At 36.4% G+C, this 14785-nt stretch overlaps 1 protein-coding gene across 1 annotated transcript; it reads left to right on the forward strand.

Annotated features, from left to right (window-relative positions):
- Positions 1-476: 476 nt before the first annotated feature.
- On the forward strand, positions 477-14571 carry Tap42 (immunoglobulin binding protein Tap42). The gene is made up of 6 exons (XM_045758418.2): positions 477-633; positions 2291-2635; positions 4338-4510; positions 5304-5420; positions 6184-6297; positions 8358-14571. Exons 1-6 carry the CDS (start codon positions 526-528, stop codon positions 8566-8568), a joined length of 1068 nt encoding a protein of 355 aa, XP_045614374.1. The 5' UTR covers positions 477-525; the 3' UTR covers positions 8569-14571.
- The last annotated feature ends 214 nt before the right edge of the window (positions 14572-14785 follow it).

The following is a 14785-nucleotide window of genomic DNA, read 5'->3' on the forward strand; positions in this document are numbered from 1 at the left end:
ATATATAGGCTGTATGTAAGTTTAGGATGTATGTTAGTTTAGGCTGCATGTTAGTTTAGGTTGCATGTTAAAGACTGCATGTTAGTTTAGGCTGCATATTAGTTTAGGCTGCATATTAGTTTAGGCTGCATATTAGTTTAGGCTGCATATTAGTTTAGGTTGCATGTTAGTTTAGGCTGCATGTTAGTTTAGGCTGCACATTAGTTTAGGTTGCATGTTAGTTTAGGCTGCATGTTAGTTTAAGCTGTATATTAGTTTAGGCTGCATGTTAGTTTAGGCTGCATATTAGTTTAGGCTGCATATTAGTTTAGGCTGCATACTAGTTTAGGCTGCATATTAGTTTAGGCTGCATACTAGTTTAGGCTGCCATATTAGTTTAGGCTACATATTAGTTTAGGCTGCATGTTAGTTTAGGCTGCATGTTAGTTTAGGCTGCATATTAGTTTAGGCTGCATGTTAGTTTAGGCTGCATATTAGTTTAGGCTGCATATTAGTTTAGGCTGGTAGGCGTTAGTGTTGACAAGCATGGCGGACGAGGAGTACCCGTCAGTCGCCTCCCTCCTGGAGAAATCCCTACAGATCCACCAAGATGTTCAGAAGTCTATCTTACCGACCAGTTCTGAGGAACTTCAGGTGTGTTCTTGCGTCTGGTTGATTGTGTCTGTACAGAGGGGTTGTTGGTGCATTAGTTAGGGGGGGGGATGGTTGTTGGTGCATTAGTTAGGGGGGGGATGGTTGTTGGTGCATTAGTTAGGGGGGGGATGGTTGTTGGTGCATTAGTTAGGGGGGGATGGTTGTTGGTGCATTAGTTAGGGGGGGGGATGGTTGTTGGTGCATTAGTTTAGGGGGGGGGATGGTTGTTGGTGCATTAGTTAGGGGGGGATGGTTGTTGGTGCATTAGTTAGGGGGGGATGGTTGTTGGTGCATTAGTTAGGGGGGATGGTTGTTGGTGCATTAGTTAGGGGGGGGGATGGTTGTTGGTGCATTAGTTAGGGGGGGATGGTTGTTGGTGCATTAGTTTAGGGGGGGGATGGTTGTTGGTGCATTAGTTAGGGGGGGATGGTTGTTGGTGCATTAGTTAGGTGGGGGATGGTTGTTGGTGCATTAGTTAGGGGGGGATGGTTGTTGGTGCATTAGTTAGGGGGAGGATGGTTGTTGGTGCATTAGTTAGGGGGGGATGGTTGTTGGTGCATTAGTTAGGGGGGATGGTTGTTGGTTCATTAGTTTGGGGGGATGGTTGTTGGTGCATTAGTTAGGGGGGATGGTTGTTGGTGCATTAGTTAGGTGGGGGATGGTTGTTGGTGCATTAGTTAGGGGGGGATGGTTTTGGTGCATTAGTTAGGGGGGAGGATGGTTGTTGGTGCATTAGTTAGGGGGGGGAGGTTGTTGGTGCATTAGTTTGGGGCGGATGGTTGTTGGTTCATTAGTTTGGGGGGGATGGTTGTTGGTTCATTAGTTAGGGGGGGGATGGTTGTTGGTGCATTAGTTAGGGGGGGATGGTTGTTGGTTCATTAGTTAGGGGGGATGGTTGTTGGTTCATTAGTTAGGGGGGGATGGTTGTTGGTGCATTAGTTACGGGGGGATGGTTGTTGGTGCATTAGTTAGGGGGGGGATGGTTGTTGGTGCATTAGTTAGGGGGGGATGGTTGTTGGTGCATTAGTTAGGGGGGGGATGGTTGTTGGTGCATTAGTTTGGGGGTTTGGTTGTTAGTGCATTAGTTAGGGGGGGATGGTTGTTAGTGCATTAGTTAGGGGGGGATGGTTGTTGGTGCATTAGTTTGGGGGGGGATGTTGTTGGTGCAACAAGGAGGGGGAGGATTGTTGGTACAACAATAGGGAGGGTGCATCAGTTTGTTTTTTTGGTACAACAGTGTGGGGTTGTTGGTGCAACAGTGGGGGGGGGAGCAGGGTGGTTGTTAGTGCTGTACTGTACAGGAAGTTTTGATTAGATTCATTATTGGTGATTGATATAGGTGGAGATTTAAATGCTTTGAGAAAATTTGAGATGCAATTTACGACTTGCATGACACTAATTTTGTATTATAATAATTTACATTAAATGTCAGACCTGTAGTTTTATTTAAATAAAACATTGTATCAAGGCAAGACAAACCTAGAATCTGGCCCTATGTAAATCAATATTATACATTGTTTATGAAGAGATTCTTAGTGGTTTTTATTTATTTACCCAAATTTTCTTGTGGACCAGTTATGTTGTAATCAGTTGAATAAAATTTTGTGGTGTGTTTGGAACTAAAGATAAGCATACTGAACTTTTCATTTTCTTCCAGGAAAAGATTAAAGAAGGTATAGATGGATTGATCAAGACTACAGTGTTGGTGTCAGAACTTGGGGTTTTCAGCACTAACGAAACACTTGATGAACTGCCCACATCCTCAATCAAGTTCCTCTTGCTGCCAGTCCTCCTTGGTTCCCTCTCTCTTAAACGCACAGACATTGATCGATTGGAAGTTTTAAGACTAGCAAATGTGTATTTTAGGGACTTCATAATCCGCTGCAGGCAATACAAACTTACGGATGTTTCATTACCTGATGATCAGAATGATAGTGATACACAGTCTGAAGAAAATGTTGTGCACAAGCCTTCATCAAAAACAGCAATGCCAACCCCAGAGGTATGAAAGTTTCAGGCATTGTTCTTAATCAAAACTTTTTTTCAACATTTCTTTAGGAAAGGTAAGTGATGCATTGAAAGCCTGGTTAGGAAGTGATGAAGCACAATGGGTGCATGAGAAGGCTGTACCACTGGTGTGGCAAACAAAAACTTATAATTGTGCTTACAAGTGATGAGTTTTGACTTTTTGATCTTGCCTTGTGACCTTCAATCACTTGGTGCTGGGATTTCAGAGCCTATTTGGTCTCTCATTATATCTACATTTGAACTGTATATATATATACAGTATATGGACTGCCTCTACCATTTCACTTCTTTTTGCATTGGATGTTTCTTTTATTCTGTGTGAATCATTAGCGAAGTTCTTTGACATTTTTGAGGTTTTGGTCTTTGTTAACCCTCCACTTCTCTGTAAAGCTTCACCGACTTTCTGGATGCTTTCGCAGTGTGATGGCAAAATGTCTCTTGCTCTCCACGGCTTTGTGAAGGGGGCCAGGTGTTGGCTGTGGTTCCCAGTAGGCAAACAGAACTCCTGTGTCTGATGTGACCCATTTGCATGGAACAATCCTAGAGAAATAGCTTCAAGGAAGCCACTGGCGCTCATCCAAAAAGTGGCATTTCATTTTGTTCAATGCTGGGTGTGTCTGAAAATTTAGAATTTTGGATGAGAAATCTGGTTGCCAAATTTGGTTCCATTGTTTTGAGGGATTTGTTATAGGGAGGTATAGATTTTGGAGGTGCAACTGTACTGTTAATGTTATCCTGGTTATCTGCTTCTGGTGTTAGTGCTGCAATAATACTCATTCGCAAGTTTATGATTCTTGTAGTTGCCTCCCCTTTATAGTGTGTGTGTATATTGCTTCTAGTCTTTCTATCTTCCTTTCCTATCTCAATTACCTTACACTTATTGGAGTCAAACTTTAATAGCCATTTTTCTGCCCACTCCTGCGGTTTGTCTTGTCTTCCAGCGGTACTCTGCAGTCCTCTGATTTTACTTTCCTCATTATCTTTGCTTTCTCTGCAAGCATTGATGTATACAAGCTCACTTGGATTGGTTGTTCATGTAGTTGAACTAATTAGGGAAGAATCATTATAATGACAAGTGTTGCCAGATGTCATTAAGGGTGTTAATTGCTGTAAAAATGAGGTAAATTATTTAGTTGGTAATTAAATAAAAGTGAACTGTAAAAACATGAGTTAGAAGCGGCTGAATGTGTATGGTGTCTTGGCTCACTTATCTAGACTATATGAGATGGACCCATCACCAGATAAACGAAACATCCGGATAAGCAGAATTCTTACCGGGAAAGTCTAAAAATAACCATATTCGTAATTTTTTGTTTCACAACCAATGTACAGTAATTCCAATTTGTACACACACTATAAATCAATAATATAATGTAAAACAGAAACTTCAGCTTACCTTGTTGTAGTTCACTTGTTTAATATTGTGGATCTTGAAATATGTAGTTCTTAAAAATTTATGTAACCAAATCTCCAGTTATTTGGATTTTTGTCTGGATATGGTGAAGTTTTTCCAGAAAATTATCAGGCCACAATTTTGGCTCTATATCCATATATTTGGTTCAGCTGGTTTAGGATAACTGAGCTTATTAGTCATAAGAGCATTTAATTAAAGAAATCCTAGAGTAGTAGAGAAACTGTTTTCCCCCTCAGGTAACGTGAAATTATCTTTGTGGTAGGAACTTCAAGCAATGGCCAGACAACGGCAAGAGAAAATACGAAGGTATAAGGAGACGAAAGCTATTGGAGAACGGCTTAATGATCTGAAAAAAGTACTTGATAACCCTAATTACAGTGACGATACTCTACGAGAATATAATATCACTATGGTTAAAAAATTTATTCATGAAAGGTAAGTGACTTTTGTTATGTTGAATATGCTGACTTGCATTTTTGTTTTAATTTCCATGTTTGCTGAAATTTACAGTTTTGATTATGCCTTGGTATATTAATTTAAAAAATGTTGACAAAAATTGCTTGCAGTTTAAACAGTGAAATTGAAAAATACAACACAACATGAATGGGATATTGAAGAGAATTTGTCACATTGATTTCAAAATACAGTAGGTCAAAACAACAAATTTGCTTTGGAGTAAATTCAAAAGCATTTTCCAAATATACTGTTTTTGGATGCTTCCCTACCCCAGCTCCTACTGTTTTCCGGGTTGACACACATACTTCATTACAGCTGGGATTTTTTGAGTGACCCTACTTAGTCACACTGATGCTAGTGGGAGACTGGAAAGGATTCATTCAGCTTGGAATGACATTTGAAAGGTTTATTCCTGTGTACAGACGACCACAGATTTTGTGCAGAATAGGATAATTTAGTTTTTGAAGTACAATGTGGAATTACTATCTACTTTTATCCAAAGTTTAGAAAGTCTTTGATTTTTTGTATTTGTCATTCTGATTAAAAATTATCATATGGGTGTGTATTGGGCTCACTAACAAACTTCATTTATTGTGTTTAACAAACTTTTGGGACTCTAATCTTGGATCATTGCATGTTGCAGGGATTCTGAACTTCATTTTGTACAGTACTGCATATAAATACAGTTGCATGGTACTTGACCTTATGCAAGCAGCACAAAACAGTGGGATGCATTTCTCAAATTTTTGGTTTTATTGTTTTCTTACCACAGCTTAGACGAATTGGAGAGCATGGCAATGGAACAGAAGATGCTGTTAGAGATGGCAGCCATGAGAAGGAAGGGGTTGGTCCCTAATCCAGCAGCAGCTTCCAAAGCAAAGCCATTTAAGTTTGTATTCCTTTTGTCTCTTGTGTTTTTCTGGGTTTACACATACAGTACTGTACTGCATCGGCAAAACTTGTAGTCATTGTGATTAACAACAACCGAGGAGTTGAAATGCTTTTATAAATACAATCATAGTTTCAAATAAATTTGCTTGTAATTAATGCTAAATACTACACATTCTGCTACCATGCAGTAAAAACAGAAGACTTAACTTTTAATTAGTCATGCTAAGCTCTGTTGATCAGTTTTACTGATAAAAGCACAGTACAGTGGCTAACACACAATCAATCCTCCATTTATTCCAACAGACTGATTATTCTATTTTCAATTACTAATTGCTGCAGTGCATGTTGAGATCTGATTGAATACCTTGTTGTAATTTGTCATTGCAGAAATTTATGCCCCCATCCTCTCGCCATATTTATGTACTGTATATTTATTTATGTATGTGTGGGGGTGAGATTTATTTTTAAGCATATGCTAATTTTGGCATATTTAGTGCCTCCAACCTTTCATCATAGGTTGGATACTGTATTAGTATTTTTTATATACTGTATAGAAGAAACAATACACATGCCCTTCACCCTGTAATGAGTTAATAAAACTGTTTCATACTACTCTACATGAAATACTTCAGTTTCGTTGTAACAGTTTTTGGTCACAAAATACAGTAAGCAAGGTGTCTAGCAAAATCACTGCTTAATACTGAGCATTGACCATATTGGTATAAAATAATTTATTATTAATTAATGTTCTCTTTACACAGGCCAATCCTCATCACAAGGGATGCGTTACGTAAGAATGTGTTTGGAATGGGGTACCCAAGTCATCCTTCCATATCAGTAGAGGACTTCTATGACCAAAGAGTGAGAGACGGCTGGTAGGTGGCATTAGTTAATATGAGTACTGTACTCACCTGTGCTGGAGTGGCTGTGTTCAATTATTTGTGATAATTTATTTTTCCTTTGATTGTAGCTATCTTTTGTTTTATTTCTTAATTCCATATACTTTGACAATTTTGAATGTATCCTTGGCCATGAATCTATATTTCAGAATGGTGATAGATTACTAATTTTTAGATTGTAGAGCATAAAATCCTGAACTGGAAAAAACATAAAAACTTCAGCATAGAATTTAATAAAATGCAGCCTCAGTATCTGCCCATTATCTATCTATCTAAATCTATCTGCCCAACGAAACTGGATATGGAACTGCAGAAACATCCACCAAACAACCAGGCCTCGAGACTTGCATGTGCCTACTAAACACTTGAACCAGAATAAGGTTTGCTTGTGGGGGCAAGGGGACATGGGGGGGATCTGAGATCAACTTCATAACCAAGTACAACTGCCCAGGAAGTACTTGTAAAGTAAAACAAACTACACATGTTGTTGAAAGAGTGGGAACAAATCCACAAGAGCCGTGATGAGGATTTGAACCTATGCATGGGATGTTTCCAGATGCGCCTTAGTCAATTGTACCATGACATGGTCAAAACAATTGCAACCTGCAGTGCTACTGCCCTCACGAGGATCCCCAAGCGGTCAGATCCCACAAGGGTCAGAACCGGCATTGTGGATTTGTTCATTTGATACATCACGCTATTGTGATTTCAGTGTGTAAAGAGAGAGAAGATGGACATAAGGGAAGTGATAGTTTGACCAATGTCAAATCTTGCTTGAGTGTCCAGGCACATCCTCAGGTAGCAGTTCATGTCACCCAAGGGTTCAACCTGTTTCCCTCCCTCACTCATGTCCCTAATGCCAGACCTTCAACTACTACTGCTTCTGTGAGGACTGACACTGTGTTTTGCACTTTATTATACCTTAATTATGAATGTTCCTTGCAAATTTATGGGATTTATCTAGGGAGGTGGACAAGGATTCTTTCAGTTTAATTCTGTGACACTGACTTCATGTGTACTTTGTGGATTGGTGTGTAGGATCTGGCCTCGCTACCCTTGCATCTGGTTATTTACACAGCGGTCACCATCATGTGTTCATTTCTTAAGCTGCTGCAGTTATCTTCATAGGGCAATTTTACTATCATTGTACAGTTTGTATACCAATTATGTCTTTATGGTTCACAGTACTATGTGAATGTAATGGAATTGACCAAGACCAACTCTTTATAATTTGAACCATCATGTGTTGAATGTACTAGGAGCCTATAGTTTTCTTTACATGACGATTTGACCTTTACCACCAGTGTTTGAATACAGAAGGTGCCTATGTGGTACTAATAATTCCTTATGAATGTTAGAGCATGACCGCAAGACTCTTGTGTGCAAATCACCCTTCTTGGTATCCACCAAGGGGCAGATTAAGACAACTTGGCAACTTGTTGGCTATTATATGGTGCAACAAGTGCAATGTGAATATGCTGACAAATATTTACACAGGACAACTGGTACACTGGGAATTGACCACAAGACCAAGAAAACTATAAAAATCGTAATGCATTGTTGGATTATATAGAGAACACGTGTTTGGTTGATAAAACAGGCTTCCAAATGGCTTCTGTAAAAAGTGTGTAAATCAGCAAAATGATATAGAAAATTGTTCTCGACTTAGTTGATGTGTTAATTTTGACTGCAAATGACAGTGATAACTGGAAACCCACTCGCTGAGAACCTTCAGCTACAGTGCACTCGTGCAACTAATTAAGATGTGTGACACATTGATGCACAGTGTACCTAGACAATATGTTAGTTTGAACCCAGACAGAATTGCAGTCAATGAGTGGGTTGTGTGACACTTGGTTTCGTTGAGGCTGTACCAGTCGATCTGTTAAAATACAGTAACTAATTTGTAAGACTCGAAGACTCGGAAAAGTTCTCTATAGCTCATCTTGAAGTGTTTTAAATTACTTTTCAGATACATTTAGGTGAACTTATATTTGTTAGGGAGATATATACAGTTTCTTCATTATTTCTTTTAGGTTTCCAGATCCAAGTAGAAGTCAGAACTGCCTTCAGGATCGTGCTGCACTTGACCCTGAGGCCGAGAAAGAAGCCATAGAACGTGAAGAGGAGGAAAAGGAAAAAGCCACAGAGCAAGACAACCCTGAGAAGTTGGCTAAAGATAGAAAATGGGACGAGTGGCGGGACACGCACAGGAGAGGATGGGGCAACACCTACAACAGGAGCTAAGAATGGCTTAATGTAGCGAACAGAGCACTGATGCTCGGGCTCTCAATTATCAATACTGTAGTCATTGTTTTGAACTTGATTTTTTTGTTTTTGGTATTCAGTAATTAATTATTTTATTAAATATATTTTCATTATACCAATCTAAGAATTATCATGATAATCTGTAACTGGCATAGATTTTATTGCCAGATATAAATTATGAGATTAAATGATATATTAAACATATTACAATTTTTTTTTGTTAAATTCCTGTTCTGTAGTCAAAAGTATCAGACTAGTGTAAACATTGCCAGGGCTATCGCCTCGGTTATCAAGCCTCAATTTCTTAAGTAAGCCACCACATTTATCAGAGACCTTGTACATTAATTTCAAGTTAGCTAATATACTCTTATGCTCATACATTACTTACATTTTATGTTTTATTGCTGTGTGATTAAATGTTTGTTTTCCATGTTTTTAAAAAGTTATTAAAATTGGAAAACTTCATGGCAGGATTGTAGCTAAGCATTTATCTTGGGATCCAATGGAAAAAATGGCTTTTAATTCACATAGATTGGATTTAAGGTGAAGGACAGACCCAATAAATATGTAAGTGTATTATTAAGGGAAATTTTTGGTTAAAACCTGCATCCTTTATTAAGGTAATGTCAAACAGTGTTCAGAACATTGTGTGACTGCACCTTGATAATGGATGTAGCTTTGATTCGAAGATTTGGTTTAATAATACACATTTATTGGGCCTTTCCTTCACCATTATTTAACACTATGGAATTGTAGTAAGTTTCTCCATAGTTGTAATTATTGAAACATTTTTGGGGAATACATCTTGTTCATTAAGTGTGGATTGCCTGTACAATCTTAATTATCATCATCCATTAGTTTAACGTGGCCAAACTATGTTCATTCCTAAATGTTGCAGTTTACACACTTTTACACATTGCATCTTTCCATTACAGGTTTATTACTTTATTCTTCTAACACCACATGTGCTTCTTAAGAATGTTCATTATTAGTAGTGTCGGGCAATTTTTGCTGTATCAGCATCAGCAATCCTCGGTCTCACTTCCATTGTTGTTAGAGCAGCTTATTTCATATTCTGAGGGATAATATTCAAGTTAATTGTAATATATTCCTCTTCATCTTTAAGATCTACCAGGTCCTTCAAAGTCCTTGCAATTTTGCATGTGTCAATGGTTCCTACTGTGATTATGCTGCCTGTTTAGTGCCTGAAAGGTGGTTCACCAGACATGGTACACATCTTTTTACTGAGGCCCACCCAATAAAGAAACTAAGGCGCTTGGGATTCTTTCCAGTATGGCAAACAATCACCTGAAATCTCTAGTAGCAAATGACGTCCCACTAGAATTGACGGATCATTTATATATTGTTTGGTGACAAAAGTCGTTTTCAGACAATTGGAGCCATGTGCCCAACTTCTTCAGGATGATGGGAGTAGTATGAGGGTTAAGGTCTTCTGGTCTGGCATTCTGCTGGGCTTAATGGTTGGTTTTTTGAGACTGGTGTTTGGATCCTTATTTACCAAATCATTATCTGGAAGAAGCAAATTATGGCCACCGTTGAATTTATTGAGCGTGTCGCTGTAAACACGCACCAGTTATTGGGTTTGTTGTGACAACTTTGCCCTCACTAAGCATATGCTTTCCACAATATTTTCATGGATTGATTGAGGTAATGCTCCAGTGTTTACCTGTTGCAACATTAAAAAAATACATTGCTGGGTAAAACAAAACTTATTTACAGTTTTTATTAAGAAAATACTAAAACAACGATTTAATGATGCAAATAAAGTATTTGGCTTGCAGTGTAATAGAACAAGCTGGATTTCTTAAGTTCATCTAAACTTGATCAGACAATGCACAAGCATCAGTAATACAGTAGCCGACAGTGTTTTTATCATGCAGTATACTGTGCATACTGCATTAAACTTTTAGTTAGGCATTTTAGAAGGTAAGAAGTCTTCACAACAGGGAGAGGTAAGTGGTTTTTTTAATGTACAACACAAGAGGTTACTGTATTTTTTTTTATCTATTCAAATTTGTTTTGTTTTTTCGAAGTATAGTACTGTACTGTACCATATATGTACTGTATGTATGTTATCGTTTACATAAAGGAAAACATAATTTGGTGGACCTAAAAATTCTCAAAATATTATTGACATTTAACAACATAGGGTTCAGAGAGCAGGGTGAAATCCCATATAGGTCATTAGAGTGAGTAAGTATAGTACCATCAAATGTGAACTATTCCCATGGCCTTCCTCCTGCCACTGTAACGGGATGTGGGAAATGTGTCTGGCTAGGTACATATTTGCTACACACAATTTATTCGTGAGCTGTAAATGAAAGAGAGACCTGCACGTTACTGTCACAACTGCATTGTCCCATTAATAGTCATACACCACCCCATAGAATGTTCTGATTTTCACGATCAGAAATTTTGCTTTCTTTTGGTTCCTTTCATTTGTGTGTTGCTTGATAAGTTCCTCTGTGAATCGGATTCCATTGACATTACTCGTCTTTCTGCTCTCATATTTTCATCCTAAATGCTATCTACAAGCTTTTGAATATTGTGAAACTGACAGTGGTCTACACTAGCATTCAGGGCTCGGCACTTTCTTTTGATAAGGACTGTTCTTGCCCAAGCAACGGTTCAACAAAATAATATCAGTGACACTGATATTCCAACCCATCCTCATGTTCATGATATAACTATATATACATACATATTGAAAAGTCCTTTTTCATAAAAGATATATGTAGTACAAACATTACAATTTTCATGTATAGCAAAAGCAAAAAAAATTAATTTTTTTTTAACCTAGTCATATTCCTGTCTTAGGATATATTAGGCCTAGTTTATGCAAGGTTTTTGTTTTTTATTTTTCCCTTTTAAATATTTTAATTTTGAGTGTGCATGTCGGTGTAGAACAAGCATGAAGATGGGTTGAGTGATATAAATTTTAAAAGTAGCTATTTATGATTAGTTATTATGAATAGTGTGTTCCTATTTAGAGCAGTGCTTTTCCATTTTGTACAAAGTCAAACTACAGTAAATTTCCATGTTCATGTTTTCATAGTTATGTATGAGCACTTTTGATGTTGAGCAAACATTCGTGGCCTCCTTCAGCTCTTGCCTTGATAACTTTAGAACGTAATATGACATGTACAGTTCTAAGTTAACCAAGTTGATTTGACTACCAAATTCTACAACATTTCTGTTTGATATGTGTAAAATTGAACTATATTCTCTCTAATTTGTCTCTGAACAATTGAATTGCTTTTCATTTGTGATGACTATCATATGTCTTAAGATTTAAAATATCAGATTTTTAATATTGTGAATATTACGTTGCCGTCTTGCTTGTATAAAGCCTCGTATGTTTTAACAGCAGAGATTTACCTGAAAAGTCGTTTTGCCCCTACAAGTATTTAAATGGTCTGTCACCTGTATGGATCCTTTAAAATTTTACTAGTTAAGACTTGCTAGAAATTTGTTTAAACATTCTGAATACTCAAAATTGTTTTCTTCTACATGAACTTTATTTCGCTAGGTGAGATTTACTTTAAAAGTTTTAAAGACAATGTGGACAATGAAGTTTTTTTTTCTGTATAAATTTTTATATTTATCAAGATATGATCGATCTAAAAGGCTTGATAATTCAAATTCTGCGCACATAGTTTTCTTCCTGTGTGAATATTATTGTCTCGTTGATGAAATTTTCTTGCAAAGATTTAGAGACAAAACTGAAACAACTTCTTTCCACTATAAACTTTAAAGGGATTTTACCAAAATTAAATTTATTATGAAAGCTTTTAAAACATCCTTTACATTGTAATGGTGTATCACTAATGTGAGCTTTCATATGCCATGTTAAATGGTAAGTTAATTAAAAAAATTCTTAAGTCTCAATTTTTCTTAGTATATTTTTAAATATTTAGTTTTAATTTTTAAATGAGAGTATATACTTAAAATAATTATGAGAGTAAAATATACTTATAATTAACTAAAAATAATTAACAAATTATTTCGATTTGGTATCACTTCGATGCTCTGATGCTTTATTTGTATTATATTTCTAAATCGTTGACACAAGGAACTGTGATATGATTCTTCCTAGTTGGTTTCCATTATAAAATCAGATCAAGTGATGATGCCAGTATGAATAGATTCACAGCACCTTGAACAGTAAAATTTCTATTACTAAGTTTCAAATTTGAAACAGTTTGTACATTATGAATTAAATTGGTATTAGAATATTTTTTTGAGAGCTTATGAAAATAAGACCCATGGTATATATATATAAAGAGAGAGATGCTACAATGTAACAACCAAGGGCCAGATTAACGAAGCAGTTACGCAAGTAATTACAAACATGTACATCTTTCCTCAATCTTTGATGGCTTTGGTTACAATTATTAAACAGTTTACAAGCATGAAAACTTCCCAATAAACTGTTGTTATTGTTATAAACAGCCTCCTGGTGCTTCGGAGCTCATTAACTGTTTAATAATAGTAAAGAAAGCCGCCAAAGATTGAGGAAAGATGTACAGGTTCTTAAATACTTGCATAACTGCTTCGTGAATCTGGCCCCAGGTACTGAAGGTACACATCTACTGAAATTAGCCAAATTTTCAATTTAACCCTCAAAGTGTGGTTATCATAAGTTGATTTACGAAGTAATGGGGTTATCATACGTTGATTTGTATTATTATTGTTTGGGTTTCATACCAGTGATTCTAATTTAGATACAAGAGCTCTATATGGATGTACAAGTAGTTGAGATTCCTGTAGTCCATGAAAAAATCGTGCTATCACTTCATGAGTGCTTACTGTGCACATGTTAACAATGTCAATGCTGTGATCTTCGTGATATAAAATTCCCTTATACTGTAATTGCATGAAATTTTACCAAAAAATGTTCATATGGTTTTCACAATTCTGTAAGGTTGTAATGAAGTATATTAGGTCAGCCAATCATCATTTGAACATAACAGAAACTACAGAAACCCTATTGGCTCATATGAAGCAGCTCCTATTGATATCTACCCAAACACATTTATATATTGTACACAAATGAGTTTGGATATAAATAGGAGCTGCCTCATTTAAACCAATATGCCTTCTGCAGTTCTTATTGATACATTTATACATAGAGTATATTCATTGTAGGCCTAAATACATTATCCGTATAATCAGTAATGTACTCTCTCTCCATGTTTTTGTAAATTATATGTACATAAATTTAGTTGTTTAACATGCAAAGTGAATGAACTAAAAAGTGAAGAAATGATCGTGGAAATATCCAAGGTCTAGATTGCTCTGCCACATTCCACTGTGTTAGCACGACACAAGGTTTGATATTGACAGATCTGGCTGGGCATCAACATTCTACAGCTCACCTAACTAGTAATTATGTAGACAACCCATCGTCTTTAATATTACATTGCATTTTGATGTATAAATCTCGTACAGTACAGTAGCCAAAAAAATGATGTGGTTTGCAAAATTGACGTGATGTTTCATTTTCTATTTGTGGGTTCACAGTGAGGTTGATTTTGAAATATAGTACATGTACATCATTTTTAGGGACGTGAATGCTCTAGAGGACAAGCTAATGTATATATTTGTTATTGAAACTTTTCCTTACATTTTGGATCCACATTAGTCATTCAATAAGGAAATTGTTTAATTATGTATTTTTTTGTGCATGGGTGAATATTCATAGCCACACTTTAGGGGGTTAAATACTGTATTATTAAAAAAAATTATGGTACTTAACTGTTGTGTACTTATACAAGGCATTGTATATAGGATATGTGCTTAGTTATGACAGTAAACAATAATTTTTTTATAGTGGCTAGTTATTATACACTGTACTTATGTTAGATGCAGAATACTTCTAGGTTAAATGTAAAATTTAAAGCCCTTGGTGTTTGTCTAGTTCTTAGGTAGGCCTAGTTCAATATTAAAATATCAAATGAATGACCATTTTCATTAGCCTCTGTCGATTGTTGAATGCACGTGAACAAATCTTAAAATTTTTCAACTCAATTCATACATAACTAGTAATTTCTAGTACTGTATGTTATATATTTTAGTATTTTGTATTCAGGTAATAAAATTGTGGCCTGTACATTACAGGCTTTTATTTTTCAAACCAGTGCAATGTTTTCAATGTTTTCTGTTGTCAGTTTCA

The sequence above is a fragment of the Procambarus clarkii genome, chromosome 59 (assembly GCF_040958095.1).
Source record: "Procambarus clarkii isolate CNS0578487 chromosome 59, FALCON_Pclarkii_2.0, whole genome shotgun sequence".
In the NCBI taxonomy this organism is placed as follows: Eukaryota; Metazoa; Arthropoda; class Malacostraca; order Decapoda; family Cambaridae; genus Procambarus; species Procambarus clarkii.